Source organism: Heliangelus exortis, chromosome 3 (assembly GCF_036169615.1).
Source record: "Heliangelus exortis chromosome 3, bHelExo1.hap1, whole genome shotgun sequence".
NCBI lineage: Eukaryota > Metazoa > Chordata > Aves > Apodiformes > Trochilidae > Heliangelus > Heliangelus exortis.
In genome coordinates, this window is record NC_092424.1 from 11,421,190 (window position 1) to 11,448,173 (window position 26,984).

At 35.9% G+C, this 26,984-nt stretch overlaps 1 protein-coding gene across 1 annotated transcript; it reads left to right on the top strand.

Moving 5' to 3' along the window:
* Positions 1 to 137: 137 nt before the first annotated feature.
* Positions 138 to 26,615, top strand: FEZ2 (fasciculation and elongation protein zeta 2). Its single transcript, XM_071739158.1, has 9 exons — positions 138 to 455; positions 1,995 to 2,103; positions 3,969 to 4,085; positions 5,347 to 5,491; positions 8,814 to 9,082; positions 11,133 to 11,213; positions 15,779 to 15,854; positions 17,903 to 17,968; positions 24,517 to 26,615. Exons 1-9 carry the CDS (start codon positions 220 to 222, stop codon positions 24,531 to 24,533), a joined length of 1,116 nt encoding a protein of 371 aa, XP_071595259.1. The 5' UTR covers positions 138 to 219; the 3' UTR covers positions 24,534 to 26,615.
* The last annotated feature ends 369 nt before the right edge of the window (positions 26,616 to 26,984 follow it).

A 26,984-nucleotide genomic window follows, 5' to 3' on the forward strand; every position in this document is an offset into this window, starting at 1 on the left:
TCCCCCGGCTCTCGCTGCGAGGCCTCCGCCGCCGCCGCGGCTGCACCGCCACCGCTCCCTCTGTTCCGCCGCTGCAGCCGCTCCGCCCTCCGCGGCGTGGGGCAGCCCCGCCCCTTCGCCCCGCCCCCTCCGCGCTGCTCCGGGAGCGCGCACCGCTGGGAGCCGCGGTCGGGGGCGCGCAGGCCGGCGTCTCCGGCGTCTCCAGCTGCGGTGGCAGCGATGGCGGCGGCGGCCTCGCAGCGAGACCCGGGGGACTGGCAAGACTTCTCGGGCTTCCAGCCCTCAACGGGAAGCGGCGGCCCCGAGGCTTCCCGCGACAAAGGCGGCTGGGGCGGCGGGGATCTCGGGGCGAAGCTGTCCCTCTGTTTCGAGCCCCCGCAGCCCCGGGCTGGTGGCTGCGAGAGCCGCGTTCCGCTGCGGCCCCTCACGGAGCAGAACGCCCTGCAGGACGATGAGTGAGTGCAGGCCCGCGGGGGAGGCGGGGAGACGGAGCGGCGATGGTTGGGCCGCCCGAGGAGGAGGAGGCCTGGCCGGGCCTGAGGGGACAGCGCCGGGTTGGCGTTGCGGTAGCCCTGGGCCGTCCTCTCGCTGATCCCGCAGGGCTTGAGGGCTGCGGGAGGGGAAGCATTTTGTCACCCGCCGAACGGGCTGCAGGCCGCCGGGCCCGGGGGTTACGCGCATGTTCCGCCGGCTCTGGATGGAGATGGAGCCCTCGGGTTTTATTCCCCTCACCCCCGGCAAGTGTGAGTGCATCCCAGTGCCTCTCAGCCTCCTGGGTCAAACACAGTAACTGCTCTGAAACGCAGAGCGGTCGAGGGTCATGTTCGTTTATGGTTTTGCAGAACGCCCACTCTGTCAGTGTGTGAAATTAAACACAGAAAGTACAGAAGGCAGGTGGGGAGCGTAGTCTCAGTTGCAGCTGTGATAATTGTGTTTTCCCCTGAGCAATAGCACCTTTCTGGTATATGCTGCCATCCTGGTTTTAACGTTATTTCCCAAGTTATTTAGGTTTGTTGTTTTTACAATAAATTCCAGATAGCTTATCTTCATTAAAAGATAGTGACATTTTTTCTTTTTATTTGAGATAACTAAATCTTATGTCTTACTCTAAGAGAATGAGAAAAAAAAATCACGAAAGGCTAGATATCTGATGAAAACAGTGAGGTAAGTGCAGAGAACCATGAATCAGAGATGTGTTGTGCAGCAGTGGGGCTGTGTCAGGCTCAGCCACTCCTCTGACCTTCGCTGAGCCTGGCGAGGCAACCGCTCCTAACATCCTTCCCCAGATGCAGGCTTGGTTGGATGACTTGGGGTGGCTACCTGCTCACAGGCCTGCTCTGCTTCAAACTCTGAACTGATACGCCAGAATAATGCTTCGTGTGCAAGCCTGTAGTACAGCCAGAGAGGTTGTACATTGTAGACACATTTAAGATCAACTGTAGACTTGTAAGGTGATAGAACAGTGGTAGGCTGAGCTCAGCAAGAGTACTTCTGGATAAAACTAAATTATTGCACAGTTTTAGTATAGCTTATACATGTTCGTTATTCTGTGATAAATGGAAGAAAATTTAAAAATTGGCTCCAAATTTGCTACTCAGCCTTTGATAATTCCTGATTTTAATGTGCAAGAGGCAAGGACAACAGGCATATCACTAGGAAAGGAATTTGTAGCTAAGCTCAAATTTCATTAAAGGGAAGGACGACTCATCCACCTCCAAAAAGGATTTTGATTATGGTTACATAATTAGTGTGACACTGTCTCTTCTGTTTGATTTCATCACTGTGTGTACATTGTTGGTCTAAAAAGTGAAATTATCAAAAAGTGTTTTCACTGTAAAACATTATAAAATACTGTCAGTAACTTGTAGATTAATATTTATGGAGAAAAAAATAGTAGCTGATAGAAATATGTTATCAGTACAAATATGTTTACTGCTGATCAGTTGCTGTATGTTTTAAGGCCTGCATTTTTGCTCATTTATTCTTCTCTCCAGGATTTGGAATGCTCTGACTGATAATTATGGTAATGTAATGCCTGTTGACTGGAAGTCTTCCCACACCAGGGCTTTGCACTTGCCAACGCTGAATCTTTCAGAAAAAGGGGTAAGTTCTGATCAGCAGAAATACCTTCTTTGGATCTTTTAGACTCAGCAGGAAAATAAAACAATTTGCATTTGTATGAGGGTTAATAAATTGCTTAAAATATTTTTAGTGCTTGGTACTATATATGAAAACTTTAAAGATCAAACAACCATTTGTGTATGTTTGCATCTCTTTGGATTGGAATAATTTATGGTCAGTTTTAGACAGATGTTCATTACAGCCAGAGCACAAGAGAAAAAAATGTAAAATGAGAAAGTGTTTCACATAAAATCCTTCTGTTACCTGTTATATGTGAAACACTATTCTGGATAAGGGAGAGAATGTTCTGATTTACTAAATCTAATATATTAGACTTTCTTTAATTTTGTCGCATTCTGCCGTCAGGTGGAGACTAAAATGGCTTTTTTTGCAGAAAAGGTGACCCAGGAGACACTGAAGTACAAGAGTTTGGTTTGGTTTGTTTTTCTTATTTAACAAGTAGGCCAGTTGTCTGGAAAGGGAGCAGAGAACGAAGAGCTCCAGAGAGGTTTATACAAAGGGTTGTCCTCTGATCTTCTTAAAAGTGGATTAAAATACTTCAGAAAGAAAAGCTGGGAAGAATTCATATCTTCCAGGTCTCCTGAGGAAATGAACGGCTTATCTTTTAAACATTGTGAAGTTATGTGGTAAAAATATCTCTCTGTAACCTGAGAATAAGTTAATGCTTTGACTTCTGCCATCCATTATATAATCCACAGCTTTCTTTTAAACTGTGACAGAACAAAAATTACTTTGGGGTTCAGCAGCGGAAAATAGCAATTTAGAACTTGGTTTCTCATCTTAAGTCTGATTATTATCCCTTGGATTTGAGTTGTATTTATTGTAAATTTTTTAGACTGTGTGTTCAGATACTGTGGGTTTGGAATAATTACATCTTTACATTTAAAGTAAAAAGCCTTACCTGTGCTGTGGCCCTGTTGTGTGTCTGAAAAATAGACTATAAGACTATCCTGATAGACTTCTTGATCAGGAACCTAGTACAATATAAAAAATGTTTCATATACTTTGGGGTTTTTTAAGTTTTTTACAGGATATAAAAGAACTACATTAAAAAAATGTAAAGTGCTGTTGCTGAAATAGAATTTTAGGTATGCTATCAGTAGAGGGAAAATCACTTTATGGATTTAAATGTATCTGAAGTTTTTTCAGCTTTCACTGCACCTGGCATGATTTTTGATGTGTAAAGCCCATCTGTTTAGGAGTGTTTGACATACTTTTTTTTTTTTTTACTGCTCTGTGTTTCAGCAGTATTTCTGGGTACATTACAGCACATATGGGCCAGCTAGTAGCTTGTTGTAACTTACAGTGAATACTAACAGCTAAGAAACACTTCCTTGATGCATTTTGAAACTTATAATATGCTGTTGGACTTGTGCTTTAAAGTTATTTCCATTCCTGTTATAGTAGTAAAAAACCATAATGCGGATAGGGCTGATTGATCTGATCTTTGTTACTTCACATAACAGATCTCTGAACACTTTTGTACCACTCTGCATGTTATTGTATATGCATGTATATGGTCTTAGTATACTGAGGGTATTTAAAGCCTTTAAAGACTGACAGCTACTTTAGCTTCCTCCAACTGCAGTTCTTATTTCAGTTGTTAAAGTACCTAAGTTTCCAGGTATTTGACAGCAAGAATGACTGATTCTCTTATTATGGGCAAGGAATCTGTTTAATTTTTAAAAAGCAATATTAGTTTCCCTTTTGTTTGTGATATATTTACTTGTTTTATATATATATATATATACATATATACACACTGACACACAAGGGTGCATATATATGTATATTTTTATGTAAATACACATTTTCATGCTTTCTAGGTAAATGATAATTTGAACCTTGACCTGTCAGATGATGAAGAGCTGAGAGAACAATTGGATATGCATTCTATAATTGTTTCCTGCATCAATGATGAACCACTCTTCACAGCAGAACAGGTAGAGTGTTCAGCAAAGACAGTGTTGTTGGTATAGTATTTTCTTTTATTCTGTAATTATTTTTTGTTCTTCTCCCTTGCTGTTCACCATAGCTAAGCTTCTTGATTGTTATTTATGGACATAGTGATATGTGAGGTATTACTGTGGCATTCAGATTTGAAAAGTATTCCAGTGCTTCAGGTAAGATTGACAGTTTGAAATCTTTATACATTCTTTACTGTGAATAAGTCAGAAATACTAGTAAATGAGGTGCATGTGTTAAGAAGCAAAAGTATTTTTGCTGGTGGTGACATTGTGGTTTTTGATGATATTTAATGTTGTTGACATTGTACAGATAGTAGTTTTACAGCATGACTGTGTGGCCATTCACATCTTCACATGACTCTGTGCTTAGCAAGAGTTCTTTTTCAGATTATTTGGTGTCTAACGGCTTCTCTTCTAGATCTGTGGATTTACTTAAGTTATCTTGAAAATTGCTCTTCTGAGTAAGGTTTTAGTGATCATTAAGATCTTGCTTTAGTAAGCGAACACAAGAATGTATTTTCTTGTTGTTTAAATGGGAAGAACATGGTTATGAAGAGTACGAGAGACAGGACTACTTGAGCTGCCTCAGCTCTTTCTTATTGTCAAGTGGATATCAGCAATGTCTAGAGCCTTTAAACATTCAAAAATGGATGTGCTATTTTTTCAACTGCTCATTTAATAATGTAGACTTCAAGAATGTGGACATTTCTATACTGAAAGCTTTCTATGCACAGGATTTCTATTCTTGCACTTTTGGTCTGTCTCTGATTTTACAGTCAGGGTTGTGTATCGGCTTCAGTTTATTATGGATCAGTTCATAAAAGGTCTCATAAACACAGTAGATTTTCTTTTTTTTCAGAGCCTTTTTTTTTTCTCTTTATTGTTGTTGTGTTGTTGTTTTGTCTTGCTTCAACCAAGTTACTTGCTCACTTTTCAGTGCTCTTTAAGCAGAACCATGTGCTTCATGTAGATATAACTAGTTTCAAGACACTGCTTGTTATGAGATCACCATGTTGCCTTGAAAAGGTGGGCTTAATCTCAGAGAGCAGTGATGGGAAGGAAATGTCAGTATGATTTTGATGATTGTCCTGAATCTGGTCTTGGTATGAGTTTCATCCAGCAGCATGTTCACTAACTGAAATTAGAAAAAAACTGAAGCTCTTAATAGTTTTGATTCAAATTGCAGGCTGTTTCTCTTCGTACAGGGATGTTTTCAGAAGGGTTTTCTTTTTTGAAGGTGATTGAAGAAATAGAGGAAATGATGCAGGAATCACCCGATCCAGAAGATGATGAAACACCCACACAATCAGATCGGCTCTCCATACTTTCCCAGGAAATTCAGACACTCAAGAGATCCAGTACAAACAACAGCTATGAAGAGAGTAAGTGATATTTATTTAGGATTTTACTCTTATGCTTACTTGAAGTAGTTTTGCCATGTGTTTGATTTATAGCAAGTCCTTCTTAGGAAATACCTGCATTCAAAAATATTGTCAAAATGCTCTATGAAGTAGACTTAGAACGTAAATAGAAGACTTAGCCTTGTCATCTTTCATAACTTAGAATAAAAATAAAATTAAAGCAAATATCCTGAAGCTTGTTTCACTGGAATAAGGTCCCTGTGTAGGTAAAAAGGTTAGTGGGTCATTTTTTCTTAAACTTTATTAATTGCTGTTTTTCTTGAGAGTAGGACCTTACTTATTTCTCTTCTCCCCTTCCACTCCTTTTCAAAATGTTTAAAAGTAAAAAAAAAAAAACCAAAAAACTTTTGCATCTTCTTCAATTAAAATGAAATCATCTCTCTTCCCTATACCAAAGGAAAGGAGAAATTAGTGGTTTTAATTCTATGTAAAAAAATCTGTGATTGGTCAGTTTCATGATGGAAATTTGTTTCAACTGCATATTTGTCAAAAACAAGTCTTGAAGGCAGTAGGAACACAAGGAATATTTGCTAGATAATTCTCCTTTGGCCCTTCTTACAAAGTTCGGTGCTTTCTTTCCTGCAGCAATACAAATTCTGTAGAAGATTGAGAAAACTGAATGACCTATTCTGACATAACTTGCAGTTTCTGCTACACTTCAGATTTATGGAGGAGATTCTGTTTTCATGGTTGGACACTTAGCTGTCTCAACACATAAATTTCAGGAAAATGAAAGCAAAGTGTATCAGCAGAGCTTCCTGTTTTTCTGACAGTGCCATATGTCCTTCGGTTTGGAGTTTGTCAAGCTTGCTTGGCATTTCATATCATATTTAGTTTTCTTTGCCTCAGGAGTTCATCCATTCTGTTGCATCTTTATGGTTTAAAGGTCACCCTTTACCAAATGATGCCTTGAGTTACTTTGGCAGATAATTTAACTTTGCTTCACCAGCTTCTCAGAGTCTGCTTTCATGTCTTTCAGATCACTTTTTCTTGAAAATACCTTTGCTACCCTTTTGTGTGTGTGAAGCTGCCTCAAAATTAGTCAGCATCTCTGAAATTGTTTCCTAGAAACTTTCTGGCTTTTGTAGGACAGGTGAGAAGTGTTAATGTTTACAGTTGAGAGAAGGAAATCAAAGCTTGTATTTACCTTTTTCTTGATTAGGAAAAAACATATTAAAAACAGTCCAAAAATAAAACCAGTTGCAGCTCTAGTTACACAGGTGAATCCTTTAGCCTACCTAAGATTTGAGAAGTCTTTGACTTATTCTTCACCCACTAATATAATATAGTTAATATTATATAATTATATATACGTTAATAATATATAATTATAATTCACCCACTTGCCTCAGCTGAGTAGTTTGTGTCTAGCCCTTTTGTAGGCTTTGCTCACAACAACTGATCTATCATAAATAAGTGAGGATTGCAGCTGGGTAATCTGCACCTATCCTTTTGGAACAATTGTTTCTTTGGCTGTGAAAGTAGATCTTCAGTGTGGGACTCAATGATGCTCTCTCTAGTCTTCCTTCACAAAAACGAACCAGTGGTGTAACCTGAGCTTTAGGCTGTTCCTTGTCCTGACTGTATATAGAGCTTAGATTAATTTTTTTCCATGGAGTATATCCAATTTCAGATAATGTAAGGCCTCTTCTGTGACTTCTACTCTCAGGGCCCCAGATAATCTTGTCACTAAATTTACCTTTCCTTCCCTCTGTTTGTCTTTGAGTTAATGTTGTTGTTTGCTACTGCTGACAACCGGAGTTGGCTGCAGAAACTTATTACTGTGGTATGTGCAGTGACTGAACAGAACCAAGATGCTGTGTTACAGTAGAGGCCATAACCTCTGTGAGGCATTCTTAGACTAACTTAAGCAACAATATAGCTGATGGATGGTTCAAACTCCTTGAACTCCTTGATCCTTAAGCATAAGGTTCTGTTACAGTGTATGTTAACTGAATTCAAGTCCTAAGAAACTAAAAAAACCAAAAACAACACAAAAACAAACCAACCCAGAAAACAGTTATGATTCCTTACTAGAGTATTGCCTTAACAGGTTTCATCGATTTATTTTTTATTTTACTATTAAATAAGTGAGAAGAGCCTTTCTCCAATCAGTTTTCCCTTTCTGTATTACTTTTCATACTTCTGAAAGCTATATACTTTCTTGTTTGTGGTCCTATCTGCATTTTTCAACACTTTGTCCATAGGCACTTTCCCATATAAGAACTTATTTAGATATGACATTTACTAGACTATTTCAGTGGAACCAAGTAATTACAAACATCTAAGCATTGTCCTTTAACAGATTGTACTCTTCAGTAGCAAAGACCTTCCATTTCTCAAATGCCAATTATAGTTATTTTATTTGACATAGCAGCTGCTGAGACTTACTAGCTTCCTAGGAGTCTCAGATTTAGTTGGGAATGGGCAGCATTCTAAAAAGAACATGCTCACTTTTAAACCAAGCAAACCTCAAGACATTCAGCATGGTCATTTCACTGTCTGTAGCCCCAGTAGTACCTTTAAAATGCAAACCCAAAGGGTTTGGGTTTTTGTTTCCAAACTGGCGTTTTACAGGCTTCTGGCTTAGAGTTGACCAACTTAGTTTCATGCTTTCACAAAACAATTTATGCTTATTTTTCTTGAAATGAGCTTATCTAGTTTTGATCTAGGTCCTTGTTGAGGCAATACAAGGCCATGCTTTTGATTATAATCCCCAAAGAAAATGTGGTGGTTTTGTTGGCTTTCTACTAAATGAATCTATAAATCTTACCATATATGTTTGGTGTGAGCTTTTATCAGTATGCATGTATTAGCAATATCTTTAAGAAGACTCCCCCACTTCTGCAAGTATAATTTCTGTGTTACTGTAGGTGAAAAATCCAAGGATTCCAGAAATAGCGAAATGTTGATTGTAGGTTCAGAAAATATGGAGACATTTTATTTTGAACAATGAGTGCAGATAGAAATAGTAAACAAAGATGTCATGAGTTCAGTGCTTACTTCAGCTCAATTAACTATAACATGCTTTCGTATTTGAAGATTATCTCAGATTTCTCAGAAGATTAATACTTTACTATCTTGTTGCTAATCTGGTTGCCTCTGTGATGTATTTATTCCTTTAGGATTTTTTTTTTTTTTACAGAATCATAGTTTTATCTCAAGTATGTAGCTTTAGAACTGATTTAGAAAAAAAGATTCAGAATACTTTTGTCTTGTAGTTCATACAGATATTCTCATACATAAAATCTTGACAGATTGGTTTTCAATGAACTATTTATAGGAGTAAAAAGACTGACTGTTGCTGAGTTAAATGAACTGCTAGAAGAAATTGAGACTGCTATTAAGGATTATTCTGAGGAACTGGTACAGCAGTTGGCTCTACGAGATGAGTTGGAATTTGAGAAGGAAGTGAAAAACAGCTTCATTTCTGTCCTTATTGAAGTACAAAACAAGCAGAGAGAACACAAAGAAACAGCAAAGAAGAAAAAGAAGCTGAAAAATGGTAGTCCTCAGAACGGCAAACAAGAGAGAGGTCATATGCCTGGAACAGTAAGTAAATTTTTGTAATTATTTGTAGATTCAGAATATTTTTTGCTTTTTTCCCTATGGGAAGTAGAAGTCCTAGATAATATTGGGATACCTGGTACATCTGCTTTCATGCATCCATTTGCAGACAAGGCTTAGGGACAAGGTCATGTAACATTATAACATTTTACTCTTATGTTCAAAAGGGAATTTATTATTGTTTACAATTTAACCTGTAATCAGCATACCTTTCTTGTAAAAAATAGTGTCTTTGAATGTACTCCTAAGAGTCCTTTTGTCACTAGGCATACTCACTTAACTGTTGGGTTTCACTGTGTGAATTTCAATGTGTGTACAACTGTTATCCTTACAGGAAATTCAGAATTATTTTTGATGTAGGTGTACGTGTATCTATTAACCATGTTTGGAGGTAACTAACCCTGTAGGTAGGAAAAAAGTAAGTCTTAGCCTGGATCTCTTGAAATCTGTGGCAGAATTAGTACTTCCAACTAGAGAATAACACTGTAGGATGCATATGTATAATTCTTTTGAAAATAGCTTTCACCATTAACAAGTACAGATTTGGGAGACTTCTCTCAGAAGTAGGTGCAAGCTTCCCTTCAACATTCCTAAGCCTCCTTTTTTTTTTCCTTCCTTATTTTTTTCTTCTTTTCTTTTTTTTTTTTTTTTACAAAGTGCTGAGATTGTGTATACAGATAGTATGTTCAAGTAACTGAGTTAAAGTGAAGAGTTAGTTTCTGTTAAGAGATAATGTATACACTAATTCTATTAACTAAAACTATAATGAAGTCTCATTCAAATGCAAAGCTTGAAAATTCAATTACAGCATCAACAGAACTGATTTTCTTAAAGTACTGAATTTTAATAAATAGAGCTGTTCATTCTTTGTCCCTGATGCAGGCTTTGGGTAAATTGCTTTCTTAGACTTCTAAAATTCTGATCTCTCTCACAAGGGTACACTGGGAAGTAATTAAATATAGTCAGGGCCTGAAGGTTCCAGTTCTTTTAACCAGGATATCTTAAAAGAGTTAAAATGGCTTTGGCAACATCTGTGTCTTTTTACTGACCTCATTGTGCTTTAGGAAGTGAATGAATTTTGTATTTCAGCACATTTTATTTCCTCTGCCCATAAGTAAATACATACAGATAAGTGTTCTGAGCTGTGTGCATTACACTGCTCTGATCAGTAGCTTGACATTTTCTTGGGTTTATGTTCTTGTCAGGTGCTGACTTTCATATCTCATGCTGAACATAAAAATTATTTTGATATTTTTTTTTTACCTGTGCTTTCCAGCAAGAAAAAAGAACTGCAAAGCTCAAATAAAAAATAAAGAAAAATACGGTTGGATTATATATTAATTTTTCTTTACTTGGAGTCCATTACTCCAAATAATGGAGCTTCCAATGAATATAGATGCTTTATGAATTAATTGTGTATATTTTATCATATTACACACAAAAAAAGTGGCTACCTCTGAACAGCATTTCTACTTGGTGCTTAAAATCTGAAGAACGTATATCAGCAGTGTATCTAAAAGTATATTGCTCAAACATGGATTTTAAAGAAGAAGACCCACCAGTAAATTGAAAAAAATGTCTCTTGATCCATTAAATGCCTGTTGCAAACTGGCTATGATATGGCTGACTCCAGTGAATATTTCTCTATCACACTTTTCACTTTTTCAAGATTTTTTTTTGAAAGATAAACAGCTATTTTGAGTGGCCATTGTATTGCTAACTAAACTTGCCAAAAATACTACCATGTACATTTGAAAATGAAACAGCCTTAAAAGGCAAGTATCAGTTATTGGGTCTGAAGTGTGAAGGTTTTGTTTGATTAAATTTTGATGTATGTATACTGCTAAAGTGCTGTTATAAGGTTTGCTTTTTTCTTACAAGCATTTATTGGGTTAATGAAAAAGTAGAAATGTGCTGTAATACATCATAGAGCTTGTCTTTGTCATTCGTCCTTGATAAATGCCAATTAATAGTCTTCTGAACTTTTCTCTGTCCCTTTTTTTTTTTCTTTCTGCTATGTTTTCACTACTTATAGCGCTTCAGCATGGAAGGGATCTCAAATGTCATACAGAATGGCTTCCGCCACACGTTTGGAAACTCAGGTGGAGAGAAACAGGTGCTGGGCTATATTCTCTCTTTTCCTTATTCTCTGCCTACACTTTCGGTAGGAGCCGAGATCGTGAAAATTGACAGTAGCTGAAGACAAATGCTAAGATAGGAAAAAGTAGGACAAAAATGTTGGAATCTGTATTCTCTCCTTGCCTCAGGACTCTGTTCAGCCTGCAGTCTTTTTCTCTCCTTAGCAGCTTGAGACAGTCAGGGCTTGGTATCCTGATGCACTGAAATAATAACTCCTATTTGTTGCCTCAGACTAAAATTCTGTTTTGGCATAACACATGCTTCAAATACATTGCATGCCTGTAGAAGTCTAATATCCAATGGAAGAGTAAGCACCACGTTAGACATAACATTTCAGCCTTCAGCACTAAGGACTTGGGTAATATGTCTAAGAGAAGAAAGATTTTCTTTTCTTGCTTCTTCAGGTTTTCAGAGCTGATATATCTAAAACCAGAGTAGCATCTGGAAAATTCATGAGCTGTACTGTATGTCTTGCTGCCTTTGAAAGCTGTATGATGTTAAAAGCAGCCAAATGCATGCAGTGCAGATTACTGATATAAAATACATGAGCCATAGGCAAGTTTGTCTTTTCATTGACTATTAAGATGTTGAAATACACAACACAGAGACCCAGCTTCAGTGGGTATCACTGTAGATGTTATGTATGTCTAAGTAGCAAGATTCTTATGCTTTATTTCAAAGTAATACTTAATGGTTTGTTTCAGAACTGTAATACATGTTTTATTAAATGGATTCTGTATTTTGGTAAGATTTTAGTGCTCATGGTATTGTTTAAGCTTTCGGCACACAAAGGTATTTCACATTGTTTAACATATCTCACCTATTACAGTTCATGCAGTTTCATCAGAGGATTGTGTTTGATTTATTTATTTATTTTCCTGGTGAGAAGTCCATTGAGGCAATAAACTGCCTGGTGGTTTAGGAGTCATAGATGATTAGGCTTTTGTCTGGAAGATGGCTGGAGTGTTCTGCAGAGGAGATTAGTAGGTAAAACCACCTCATGAGGTTAGAAGGTAGACTTACCCTCCTAAGCAAAGTATATATATGAGAGTTCATGAATACGTAGTTCAGGCTATTTGTCTCCAGCTTTGTGGATTTTGAACACATGCATAGAGCTTACCTGACAGAGTTTTTATCTTTACGTTGTCTAAATACAGGGAAAGTAATTTTAACACTGATTGGATAATGTTTCCAGTCATTTTTTGAGGTAGTTAACTAGTGTTATATGTCATGTTGATAATATTACTCCTCTGACTGAACGAGTACAGTACCCTTGTTAGCATGGCTATGTTTTTTTTATTCCCATTGAAAAGGGAAAAGGAATTCCCATTTCAAAAAAATCTCTAAAGCAAAAGGTGGAAATAACAAAAACTTAAATTGAAAAATAAGGGAGAAAGGTAGGATAAAAGATACCAGCTCTGTTATTTAGTCCTGGAAATCTGTTTTTCAATGCCATTTATTTTTTGTTTCGGTTTAGCTTGTTTGTTTTTGACAGATTACCAGACCCTGGCCCTGTTTTTAAAATACTGATGTACTCTTCTTATTGCAGCAAATAGAAGAGTAAAAAACATATCAGATGATCATTTGCTTAGTGCTGCTCTTGGAATACCCAAATATTTTTTCAGGGTACCTTGTCATTATGAACTCATTCAGGTGTTTTCTGCTAGCAGAAAAGAGTCGGTTATCAATCTGGAATTCTGCTCAAAAAAAAATTTTTTTTTTAAATGCAAGGACAAACAGTTGTTTTTATCTGATAAGGTTGAAGTTCACACACAAAGTCACAACTTAAAGTTTATGACAGGTTTGTACAATTATTTTAGGACTCTTTTCAGTCTTTATTTTTAATTATATTTACCACCTTTACTGTTTTCTGGGTAGTATTATTTTGACAGTAGGTGCTTTCCTTTCTGAGATCTTAATTCTTTATTGTGTTTGTGAGACAAATGAAACTGTCTTGGTATTTTTCAGTGTTTAAAGAGAAACTTCCATTGTAAATTACCTGTTCCCATCTGATAATGTAGTTGAAATAAACTGCATGAAAGACATTTAAATGTTCATAGCTCTTTTTATGATCAAGTTTCCAGAAGAAATTTCAAAATAGCCATCTTATTTTGCTTTCCAGCATTGTCAGACACTATCTCTGGGTGATTACAAATTGTAGTGGTAATTGTGGATTATCAGATTGTCCGATCTGTTTCAAAAACTTAAAGGTCACAATAGACTTAACACTTGGGCATGTCAGTTAGCTGCAATTTAGTATTTTTCTTTCCTTTTCATGACACATTAGGCTTCACACAGCAATTCAGGGATTAGTTTTAATAGTGCTATTGTGGATACTTATTGTTACAGCAGCCAAGTATTGATGAAAAAAACAAGGTAGTTTCTGGAAACTAAGAATTATTTATTTTCTTTTAACTGTTATTATTAAAAGGGAGAATTGGAAGGTGGAGTCTACAGGAGAAGGACAACAGGGAGCATTGGTATTTGGTCCAGGAAAATGTGTCTTAGTTAGTAATTAAATTGTCTAGGCAATGGTTAGAAATGCCACTTAGTTGTGAAGGCTGGAAACGACAGCCTGAGATCTGACTTCTGAGTTAGTACATCTACTCTAATACATCTGGCATTTGCAGATTTAACAGCCTTGTATCTGGCTGTTGATTCCAGTAGTTTTAGTAAGAGTGCATTTCTCTCGTGTTACCTGCTGGTTACATCTGCTGGAGAAGAAAAATGCAAACTGACCATTTCCTAAGAAGCACTGCATGCTTTCCTGTGCTAAGCGGATGTGAGAAAATGCAAAAGGAAAAGGAAGGCAGGCAAGCACCCTGTGTTTGTGTAAGGTCTTGGTGAGGTGTCAGTACATCCCATACAGGAGGTTTCCTGAAGTGACCCAGGCCTGAGTTTGGCTCTTTAGGCAGAGGACGTGACTTGGCCTCTAAACGTGGCAATGGTTACAGCTGTGTGTGGCAGCACTAAATTTCCTTCTGCAAAGTGAACCTTTTCATTAGATTCTGAGTTACACTTAACTCCTGCTGAAGTCCTGCTACTAGGAGAGAAGAATTTGAATGTAACCTGTTTTATGATTGTTACATGGACAACCAGGTAGCTGGTAGTTGGGTAGTTTCAACCAAGATGAGAGAGAGGGTTGCTTTGCCTACTGTCTTATAGCTATTAAGCCAGAATAAAGTTTCTCTTCTTAAAAATAGAGTTGAGCTTAGATTTCAGGAAGCTTTCTAATTAGGGGAAATTCCAGTGATTTTGGTACTTTTGAACTGCTGACCTCTTGAAGAAAACTACATTCATATAAGCTGCAAAGTAAGATGTAGCCTAAATGCAGTTAATAAAAGAGCAAGAAGATTGCTTCAAGAACTTAAATCTTATTTGCACTGCAGGTATACAATTCTGGAAGAATTAAGAAAATTTTTGCTTTTCTTTTTTTTTGAGCTGACAAGAATGAATGATTAAATAAGTCAATAGAACAAATTTGGAGTTGGTTTGAATCTGCTAGCATACTCAACTATTAAAACTAAGAATTTAAATGAGACTCCAGATGGTGGGCTTTTATGTTTAATTAACCTTGCTTTGTTCTTTTTGCTTAGAAGACTATTGCATCAGAAGGCAGAAATTGGGTATTTTCATTTTCACCTAACTTTAGGGCAGCTTAATTTTCTTTGTACAGAGTACTGTAGATCGTCTTCAGAGCTGGGACTGGGCAATGCTCTTGTATTTGAGGTTGTTGAAACCCAGCACATGGAGAGTTTGAAGATTTTTTTTTTTTTTTTTTAATATATATTTTTTTTTCCCAAATACTTGCTAGCACAAGTAGCAAACCTGAACACCTTACTTAAGGCATCCCCATAGCCTATATCAGTTGTGCCCTGGAGTACTTTAAAAATCTGACTGTACCAGTTTCTTAAATTATTTGAAAGCACCATCAATATTTACCTGATTTTTTTCATTGTTGTTGTTTTGTTGGTTTTTTTTTCAATGTACTTCCTGAAAAGAATAATTACATTCTGAGCTTGGATACAACTGGTAACTTTTTCATTATATCTATACTTTATTTTTTTCTTTTCCTAAGAGCAACTTTGAAAGTTGTTCATCTGCATTTAACTGTTGTTTGAAGGGAGGTAGTGAAAAAGTTGTACTCTTATTTGATTAAAAGATGTACTTTAAAAACATGAAGGACCTCTGCTTGGCTTCCGGAAGGGAGGAAAGATTTTACTATTGATGTCCATAGGCTCTGAGGAAGAAACCTAGTGGAGAAACTTTTTACTGTAAACAGCTCAGTTTTTTAAAACTTTTTTTTTTTAGTGTTTAGCTGCACAACTTCTAAAGTGGTCACATAATTTGAAAAGAAAAAAGTTGGCTTCTGTGATAAAAGCTTTGGGATAGAAAAGGTAGAATCTCTTGTGAAATGCAGTCTGCTGAAAAGCTTTTATTTGTGGCTAACAGTTTCAGTTGCTAAAATTTTTGCAAAATAAAATGCAGGCAACATAAGTTGCATGAAAGGATGAGTAAATAACTCTGTTGTTCATTTGGCAGTACTTAACAACCGTCATTCCTTATGAGAAGAAAAATGGGCCCCCCTCTGTTGAAGACCTTCAAACATTAACTAAAAGTAAGCATATTAGATTACTTCACTTATCCTTTTCTCTTTGTATTTCCAGTTGTGGTTGCTCAAAACAAGTGAATCCATCCAGTTACCTCATCTATGGCATGTATGTAAAGTTGCAAGATTATTAACTGCATATTTTAGCCAGTTTTTACTTTTTTCCTTCATAGTATGTTTGTTTTCTACCTGTTTTCTGAAACCCTGAAGGCCAGAAGCTTGCATGTATCAGGGAAGTAAATGTCAACATTTTTCAATACTGTCTTACAGTACCTGATATAGCCCTGTTTGTTTAAACCTGCCCTGTATAATTGAGATTATAGCAATGACTTTCAAAAATGGAAGTGGATGTTGGGGCACATTTGGTTAGTTCTGCAATGATTGTACTTGATTTTAATAGCCTGATTTTCTCTGAGGTTTTTCTTTGTGTCAATAAATTTCAATAACTAGAAAGTATACATCAGAGTTTGGCAGAGCTTTGAATTCCTCTTCACAAAGTGTTTGGTTAGATCCTCAAAAATACAAGTTTTGAGTACACTTTTTAAAATTCTAATTTTCAAGAAAAATTAGGCTTTTTTTAATATTAGAGTGGTTAAACACAGCAGAGCATCTCTGAGAGTCAGCAGCATCTTCATTTGATGAGGAGCAGTTATATAGGAACAGTTTAAAAATAGATGGTGAAGTGCGTCAGTGCATTTGATCAGATCTCAGTGTAGGGCTTTGGATCTAACTATGTCCTAAAAGTACATCCCAGCAGCACAAGTCTGTGATTGCACAGGTGGCTGAGGGATGGTAAGAGCTCATTGATTGTTTCCTGGTAAGTGAAAATAAATATTTTACAAATTATGGAGTAAATTAAATGTTTAAGTGGGAATTATGTTCCTTTTTTCTGCAGTATGCACCCTTAGCTGGTAATTCATACTTTGTGATAAATGGATTTTTCATTTTGTGTTTACTCCTGCAGAGAAATTCTATCCTCTTGTCATATTGAAACTTCACTTGAAAGCATTGTCAAAAATTGATTATTAAGCAGAGATAGGTTAATGTGTTCTGAAAACATTCTGTGGTGTTTGATGGGTTATTAACAGAATCTCTTGTACAAATGCACAAGAATTTGATCCTGTGACTCAGTAGCAGATTTGTGACTCACTCTGTGCTGTTATTTGGGCAAACAGTAGAGCAGGTTTTCAGTTGTTTTATTTGTCTGTAGTTGCAAAGAAATAATGCCTTGCTTCAACACACAAAAATTGAGATAAAATACTTGTTATATTTCAAGTTCTGTCTCATATGAGTAATTTGGAGTTTAATATTCTTCAGTATTTTTGATTCTTTCAGTCACATCCACAGCACATCATAAAGGATTGTCACTGTTTTTATTTATGGAGCAACAGACAAGCTTAAATATGTCAATTTGAGCTAGTCCAAATATTCTTCCTTCTTCAGAAATATGAAAGGAGGAACAATTTTGAATTGATTTAAGGCGTGAAAAGTGCACTTTGGCTTAATTTTAAATTAATGTGATCGATCATGTATTTAAGATTTTTCAAAACTACAGTAGCTAATGTTCACAATTTGAGGGGAAAAAAATCCACCACCATTTCCAGCAGATCATTCACTGCAGCTTTTCTCCAGAAAAGTGTGGTTATCCCTTGATTCAGAATGAAGGTCAAATAAATAAAGTCATGGAGCAGACATTTTTACCTAAGATTTGCAACCCTCCAGCTGTTGTTTGTATATTTTAGTTCTGAGTGTGGTGACTTTCTTTTTGAGAGATTAGGTGCTTTTCTTGGTTTTATGACTAATAACATTTTACTGTAATAATCATGTAATAATCATTTAAAATGGGTTTCTTGCACCCATCTGCTGTGGAGTTCAGCAAGAATTACACAAGCAAAGGTGGAGATATGATGTGTCACATTAGATCTTCTCCTATTCCAGTTAAGACACTTCTTACTAATCTGGATGTAATACTGCTATGAGTAGTTGAAACATTTTCATAGTATATTTGAGAGTCTTTGCAACTAAATATCTGCTTTTTTTTTTTTTTCATACTTTAGTCTTGCTTGCCATGAAAGAGGATAGTGAGAAAGTGCCAAGCTTGTTAACAGACTATATTTTAAAGGGTGAGTATGTTCCTTAGCTGGGATTTTTTAATTCTAAATTAACTTAATGTACATACAAGGTGTGTTTGGAAAGAGTAATTCTACAGCATTCATACCTTGCATTGCTCTTCTATCAAACACAGCTCTCATGTATATTCTCTTCTGTTTTGTCCTAGTTAGTATAGATGTGGTGTATATTCAAGTAGCTGAAGGACATTGGCAGGAGCAGAGCAGTCTGGCTTACAGAGTTAAATGAGTGTAGCTGAAAAATTCTGTTGTACAGATTTTTCAGAGTCTGAATTCAAACTATCTATGTTAGTGATGGATTTGCTAGATAAAGTGCTTAAACTTCATTTTAGCTGTTACCTTCTGTCCAATAGAAAAAAATATTTCATTTACATTTACTTGTACTTTCTTCATGTTTTATTTAAAAGGGTTGTGTATTAATAAATTATTTTCCAGTCTTATCATTGATTGTATTAATAGAATGTCAGACACTGAAAATTACTGCTTATTTAGCTTTAAGGAGTTGCTCCATGTTGTTAAATTACTTGTAAGCTTTTTTTTCTTTTTGCTGCATTTTTGTCTAGGTCTTACTAATGCTTATGTTCTTCCTTAATTCTTGACATACAAATGGTGCCATCTTCTTTAGTGCTTGAGGTTTAGCTTATGCATCAATACCCAAAGATAGGAACAAACAGATGTACATGGGATGGATGCCTTTTATTGCCACGCAAGTTTATATTATATTCTTCTTCACATTCATGTGCTGCAAAGTTTGGTGTGATGCTTTCAAGGTTTCTCTCTTTTTTCAAATACAATCATTTGGCTTAACTCAAAAATTTTCAAAGGCTTTTTATATTTCTCATACAGGAAAAGCCATGCAGTTTTCTAGAAGCCATCTGAAAGGAGAGCCATGTAATAGTCTAGAAGCTCTTACAGACTTCCTGTTGAAGAAGCTTATTTCTGTTTCATGTAGAATTGCAGAACTCCCACATACAATAAGAATGCAGAGATCCTTTCATTTTTCTTTGATTGCTCCATTATTTACTTACACTTTCTAGAAGTCTTTCTTGTATTAGACACATATGTTTTCTTATGAGCTGAAAGCTATTTAGGCTCAAGATCAAGGGATTTTAATGGTGATTTTTGTGAAGCAAAATCTTTGACCACAGAGGATGTACTGTTGTCAATAATTAAAGCTGTTTGCTTTTCATCATAATACATCTGGTAGAAACAGACTGGAATGAATAGTGCTTTTTGCAGTGTCTGCTCTTATTTCTAGATGTGGCTATTCAGAAAAGCTTTCAGATTGCTAGAATACTGAGAGGAAGTTGGCTGCCTAGGGAAACAGAAAAATCTTCTTCATAGAAGGCTTGTAGAAGATTGGCTAAACATATGACAGGATGATCTAGAAAGCTTGATACTGAGGTTCCCTCCTGCCTCTGCATGCTTGTGAAGTTAAAAGCACCAGGGATGTTCTATGAATCAGTTGCAACAATTACAAAAATGTTATGCTCCTCACTGTGAGCATTATCAAGCACTGTTATCTCTAAATTGTAAAACACAAGTGACTGGACTATGAGAAGTAATTATTCCCTTGTATCAGTGATACTTGAAAGAAAAGGTGATTTTCCCCTCAGGTGCCATTATTTTATTACTGAACAGAACTAAGCAGTTTTTGGTTTTCTGCAGGCCTGTTTGCACAACAGCAAGGAGTCATAGAAGCTAGTGAGAACAGAATTTTACTCTCCCTTTCAATGTAGCCTTAACTAAGCTTCATGTCTCTATGTTCAGATTATGTTACATATTTATAGCTCAATGTAAGTGTTAGATTATAATGTAGATTTATCCTGTTAAACAGGCAAAGTGTTCCAGGTTCTCAAGTTGTAATCTGTTTCTCTTCTTTTTCTGCCACTGAAATGTCTGGCCTGAAGCCTCAGCAAGGCTTAATGCATGGCACAAAATACTCTCAACCACCTGTCTATTATATGAAAATTACTTTTAAAGCTTTTTTAAAGGACATTAGATGATTCTTAACAATCACTTAAAGCAACTTTCAGCTCAGCTTTTGTACCTGAAATTCCAACCCACTCCCTGAATTTCAAAATAAAAGGAGTGACTTTCTTTTTAATGAGTCTGTTCTTTTCACTGGAAAAATGGAAAATATTTTGGCACAGTGAAAATTATTGAGGATTTAGGGATTTATATATGTTTTCCAGGAGAAACAGGAGGATAACACATTCTAGACCCACTAATAAGCATCTGTATTGGTATAGTGATAATTGTATTAATTTTACATTTGTTTTCTCTGTGATCCAGCTATTGTCTTACACTAAATGGATTTCACATTTTTTGTTAAGCTTTAATCAATGACATTGTGAATTGTGTCAATTATATCACCAAAGGTACTTAGTTCTGTTAAAATCTTTTAACTCCGTAGTCCTTTGAGACCTTTGATAATTTTTTTCCAGCTGTACATCAAAAAAGCAAGCAATAGGATGTGTGTAGCTTTATGGGAAATCCAGTTAGCATTTATTAGCAGAGGTAAAAGCTTCTTTCTAAATCTGTGTTCCACTTTAAACAGCAAAGAGAGAAAAAATCTTTCAAGGAAGTCCTTAATAGTTTTTTTTTAAAGTGACTGTCTTTCTGTCCTGTGGTATTTTAAAAATCAGAACATGTCAGTGAACATGCATGCCATGACTGTCCACAGAATTAGTGGTGAACTTTCCCAGATATTGTTGTTTAGTGTTGAAGTTCAGAATCAAGGGCTAAATATCAGGAAAAAAGTGATTCTAAGAATTGCCGTAATATTGTCATAATATAATGGGACAAATAAAGGAAGGATTCTGTGAAGCTGGAAACATTAAGGGAACTGATCAGTTTGATCAGTAAATGCTTATTTAACAAGAAATCTTGCCAAATTCAGTGATGTTCTGATAAAGAGACAGTAAATAAAGTTTATATTTTAATTTTGTGGTGTTTTGTAGAAGTGTGACCATCTTGAATATCTTGAAATAAATGCCAAAATAATTTTGCCATTTGTGAAAGACTAAATTTGGATCATGTAGGAAGACACAGAAGGACCCTCTCCATGTATGTGATCTAAAGCTTGATACCTTGTTTTAATAATGATTGAGCAAATTTGTTTTGGCAAGGCAGTTCAGCCTTGGGAGCATGAGACTGGAATTTCAAAAAGAGAGCTCTGCACCAGATCTTAGCCTTGCAGATATTGGCCTTGTATGTTATGATCATTCTTGCACTTTTCCACAACCAACTAATGCTTCTGAAACACTGGAGTAGAAATCCTGAACACATGGGATGTGTAATGCAATACAAAAAAAGGCCAGTGCAGCTCAGTTCATTCCATGTTAGGAAAAAAGAAAACTTTATATGAATTTTTGAATAGGCTTGTTAGTTTTGAAATTACTTCTGGTGTTTGCTTCTTAAAAGCACCCTCTTTTCCCAGTTTCTACTGCCCCCTTGTGTCCCCTAAATTGTTAAAAATTTCATCATTTTGTCCTCATGCTGAAGTCCCTCTTTCCCATGATGAGTTAGTTTTCCCCTGGATCTGTTCTCTAGGAGCACCTCCTCAGAGGTAAGTGTCTCACAGACAGGCTATTTACATATTCCATGTACTCTTGTACAATACAGTAACTTACCCTTTCTTGTTCATTTACTCTTGATGCAGCCTAAATGATAATCAAGGGTATTATTTTTTTTCATTTTGTAGGGGCTTTTTTTTTGGTTTGTTTTACTTTTCAGTTAATTTTCCCAACTAAGTAATAGTGAAAGGGACTTAGTGATTTGCTTTGCAAGTCTATTGTAGCTCTCCCAACATCATACTATTCATATTCTAGTTTATAGATGTAGAATGAAAACAGATGGTAACTTGAAATTGATAAGCACCTAGAATTATTCTTACATTTTTCTAAACATATTTTTAATGTACTAGTATTGTTATTATACTTTATTATGTGGGATCATGGGTACTGGTCTCTTTTTCCAAGTAATAAGTGATAGGATGAGAGGAAACCACAACAAATTGTGTCAGGGGAGGTTTAGATTAGATATTACAAGAAATTGCTCCACTGAAATGGTTATCAAGCACTGGAACAGGCTGCCCAAGGGAGTGGAGGTTATCTCTGGACATATACTACACCCTCTGGAGGCATACATGCCATATGCCTTCACATCTCAGGAGGTATGTGAAAGGTGTGTAGATGTGGCACTTAGGGAAATGGTTTAGTGGTGGACTAGGCAGTGTCTGGTTAATGGTTGGACTTTGATCTTAGAGGTCATTTCCAAGCTAAATGATTCTATGTGAAGAAGAAACTAAGATTTGGAGAAGGGTGGGGAATGCATCTCTTGATAGGGAGAGAAATAGCAAGCCAACACTATGAAATTCTTAATCTTAGAAATAACACTTTTGGACTGAAGCTGGTAGCTTAGTTAGCTCACTGCATTTAAATGCTGTTTATGCTCCTCTTTCTGCTATTTTTTTTTTTATGGTTTAACAAATATGACATGCTTTGGAAACTTTGTTTCCGTTGAATGACCTAAACAAGCAACTAAGCTTGTTTAAAAGTAAAAGTAAACTGTCTTGTACACAAGTTAAGCTGTAAAGCAGAGAGTACAGCTGGAAATATTCTTGTCATATATTGTGGTTGCATTGGTTTTAGGTTGCAACAAGTATAGGTACCATAGCATTAAATGAAAGCATGTTTTTATTTACTGTGCCCATTGAATTTAGTTTTTTTCACAGAAGCTTTCAGTCTTTCTTCTAGCATGGATAATTAATGACTTTTTTGGCAGGTACAATAATTTAACAATTAGCAGTACCTGTAAGCCTTAAAATACCCAAACTTAGGTTGCTTCTGAAAATACCTCCATGTAGCCATGTTGTCTGTCTCTTCAGCCTCACAAATAATAATTGCCAATTTCAACCTTGCAAAACAGAAAGAAAGGTTGCATTTCATAAAAGCTGTAGGGAGCTACATCTAGGTAGGAGAAGGACTGAAACCTTGGGGTTTATTGAGCTAAAGGCTATTGGCTTTTGAAAGCTTTAATGCATTCAGGTACCAGTAAATACACTTACAGTAGTAGCTACTGTCAGTTTGAGAGCAGGAGGAACAATATGGAGAGCCTGATGAGATAAAATTCATAGGACATTAAAGCAGAAGCTGGGGAAGGCATGGTAGGAAGGGGGATTACCTGGCTTTGTCATTATGAGGATAAGGGGGACTATCTGAGGAAATCTGCTGGAAGGACAGGTTCCTTAATTTAGCTACTTCGGAAACAGATCAGTGAGTTATGTGAAATGATAGCCTGTTAGATATACACAGAACCAAAATATTGGGGATAAGTTATTTGCAATCACATCTGGACACATTTCAAGATTCTTAGTTTTTACTTACAGTTTTTACAAAATTTGAAGATTGAACTTCAGGTACTGGAATAATTTTTGAACATAGCATGCTACCAATATGATACTCAAACCAAAAAAATTACTCTCTGTACCCCTGCAAGATTGGGTTTTTTTTTTCCCTCAAATTAAAAAAATACATGTAAGTGTAAACGATTGTGACGTTCTTAAAACAGAACTATTATATATAAAAATATGTGTATGTATTTGTAGCTGAAATAAATGCCTTTGAAATAAGATATATCCTTACAGTAAATTCTTTTAAGATGCATTTATTGCTAAACTCTGTGTTCCTTTCTGATTGTCCTTCAGCAGTAATTGTGACCAAAATACAGTGCTGAAATAATATACTGTAAATTGCTAGTGCTTAAAATGCATGAAATATGTCTACTATTGTTCTCTAACAGATTTTTTTTCTGTCATGAAATGACATGTCATGAAAGCAGAATCATTTTCCATCTTTCAGTTTGCTTTGCTATTTCATATCTGATCATTCAAGCTTCTAGTAAAGGTTTAAATAAACAACATTTTTTTTTGTTTTAATGAAGCAAGAATTTAGGCTTTGTGTTTGAGGATACAAGAACACTTATTTTCTTGCCTTTGAAGTTTTTGTTTAATTGTTGCACCTGACTTCTTTATCTGCTTTTGTGTTGTGCTAGCACTGGTTTGAAAGCTGGATTGCTCTGAGGTTTGTGTCTCACATGTGAAACAGGAATGAGAAACACGTGAAGGACTTGCCCTATCTTCCCTCTGTGTGATTCAAGTACATGCACCAGAATTAGAAAGTAGAGTTAGAATCTCATAGAATCTCAAATAGTCAGTGCTTATTTTTAAAATATAACTGCATGCATCAGCTTTTATTTAATGTTCTGTTTTACAATATAACACCTTAAAAAGCACTGTTTAAGACATGACCTTTAATTAACTCATTTTTGGGTAATACTAGTTAAAGATACTGGGTTCTGTTTCTCAATTATCTTTTGAGAAGAGGATGATATCTTATTTGCCAGTCTTAATTTATTTCTAGGGATTATTTTGTTGCTGATAGGGTAGAAGTCAGCATTTAAAAATTTTAGGATACACAATGCATTTTTATAAAGACTCGATTAATATTTATCAAGACATGTTTGTGGTTCTTTTGCAGTTCTGTGTCCTACATGAAGAGGGCTGCCTTTCAGAATTAATGATACTCCTTCCTGTAATGAGAAGCTTTCCATGGATATAACTCAGTATTTTTTCATTTGGCACTATATCTAAACCAGTATGTATTTACCTCCTCTCTTATGTGCGTGGATTTTCTGATTCTACAGTAAGTCTTCTGAGCATGACAACTCATCCATTTTAACTTAATAGTGCAATGAACTGGAGCAGGGAACAAACATTGTACAGTTTTACTCACATTGTTCTGGCTTTTAAAGTCTATTTTTACATTGTGTAGCATCTAGTAAATTCTTCTGCACATTTTGTTGTTGGAAGAAGAAATATACTTTGAATAGTGTAAATAAAATAAGCCTAGTTTTAAGGAATCTGTGCTTAATAGCATCCTTAGTTCTTATAGCAAAGATCTGGAAAGGATTGTAATTGGGCTTTGACTAAAAGATTCAGGTGAGTTCTCCAGGAACTCCAGAGCAGTGTTGGTGGAAGTCAGCATTCAGAAATTTTGCTTGAACTATACAACAGTATATTGTTCACAGAGTGAACAAATCCAGATTCTTTGATGGTTTGAGAAAAGTAATTGGTGTGTTGCCTGTCCTTGTTATCTTCACACAAACACCTGAATAATGTAATATTTCATCCTTGTTTTTATTTTAATTACTAATGTTCATGTGGCTTAGATATTCTCTCATCTTGCTGCTATAATTTTACTGTTTTTAATAAGTGTTTGATCTTAATGAAAATGCTTCAGTGTGTACACATTTAAAAAGGCTATATCTTTTTAAAAATACATGTACAGTTTGAAAAACTTGAACATGGGTTCCCAGTTAGTATTATATTGAGATGTTGGTTGTTGTGTATCTAAATTTTACTACAAATCTCTCTTGTAAATTGTATGCACTGACTCCTCTGTGATGATATATATATGCATTCAAACAGATGAGAATGTATTTTATGAGTCCTGTACAACATACCCCATAATCTCAGCACTGAATACCTGTAACAAATTATTTTGCCAGTCTTAAAGATTGGATTGAAATATAAGGATTACTAATAACAATAAAGGAGTTGCCATTGATTGTACACCCAGATTTATATAGTTTCTATGTGAAGGCTCTGGAAGATGAGGTTTTAAAGAGAAGAACATGTATTTTCTTCAAACATTTTTTGTTTCAGATCTTCCGTCTTTTTGTTAGTTGAGGTCAATTTTTCTCCTGAATACCTTGTGCCACTGCTTTAATAGTCATTTTATCATCATCACCAAATACTCATTTTCATCTGTAAAACACATTGTTTTTGAAAATAGTTTTCAGAATGCTTCTCTTTTTTCTAAAGGCCTCAATATTTTTTCTTGTGCCTTTTTCAGCCAGTGAAGTTCTCAGCTAAAAAATTTTTCTTCCTCCCTCTCCCCTCACTTGACCACCAGTAGTTCCTTGCCAGCCTGCTCAGGGATAATAGATCCTCTGCATAAATGTGTCATATGTGAGGAATTTTTGTTGTTGTTGTTGTTGTTGCTTTATTCTACTTAACTTGTTTCTGTAACAAGAAAGCTTCCATTTGTTTCTCTAGCTGATGTGTTATGAACTCCTTATGGTGTGCTTTTTCTATAGAAGCTCTCGATGTTGACTGTTGATGCTTGGTAACTGGCAAAGGGGTTACCCTTCTTTGCTTCATTTTTTGAAAAAAGACAGACCACATCTCACAGTGAGATCTATTCAGAGGTTTTTCAATCTGCTTTTGAGGCTCAAGGTGACAAGATTAAACAAAAAAGAAAAAAAATTTTGTGGTGTTATAGTAAATCTTGAATGACTTCAAGTTGCATAATACTAAAAGAACTGGGAGAAAAAAAGAAGCTTGAGAGAAAGAAGAAAACCCAACACTAAAGACCAGAAACAGCTTCAGTGAGGTCAGCATCTGCCTGAGCATCAGACTAAACATTTTATGAATAGTACCTGTTCAACTTGTATGTAGAATCCTGGCATTACACAGCAGCTGCCAAAAGTGGCAAATACTGTATATTTACACACCTTTATATGTACATGAAAAAATAGATTACAAAACAGAGGAATAAAAAAAAATCCATGCAAATCTGCTTTTCTGCTGAGTTCTGTGTACTTCATGTTCTCTATTATGCGTCATTTTTCCAGATGCATTATTGAATCTGGCATTCTTTCAGGGAGCTGGATTTCATTATTCTTTTATGTTTCGCATGTGATAGCTGTAAATGGCCACCCAAGAACAGTTGCTGACAAATACCCTGGTAGGAATTTAGTAAAAATACATTTTTATCAAAGCCTGTTCCATTTTTAATGTGAAGAGTCCTGGAATCAAAGTCTTTTTAAAATCATTTATATTTAAGTTACTTAAATTTAGGTTATTTTTATTACTTGTTTTAATAGTGCTTTTTTTGTTGTTGTGGTTCTTTTTCCTTTTATCCAACACTTTTCTGGGCTTCTG

Excerpts from the sequence above, each read along its gene's own strand:
- FEZ2 (XM_071739158.1), top strand. The coding sequence starts at position 220 with ATGGCGGCGGCGGCCTCGCAGCGAGACCCGGGGGACTGGCAAGACTTC. Across the intron at positions 5,492-8,813 it reads AAACAACAGCTATGAAGAGA|GAGTAAAAAGACTGACTGTT; the intron begins GTAAGTGATATT and ends AACTATTTATAG. Across the intron at positions 11,214-15,778 it reads ACTCAGGTGGAGAGAAACAG|TACTTAACAACCGTCATTCC; the intron begins GTGCTGGGCTAT and ends TTCATTTGGCAG.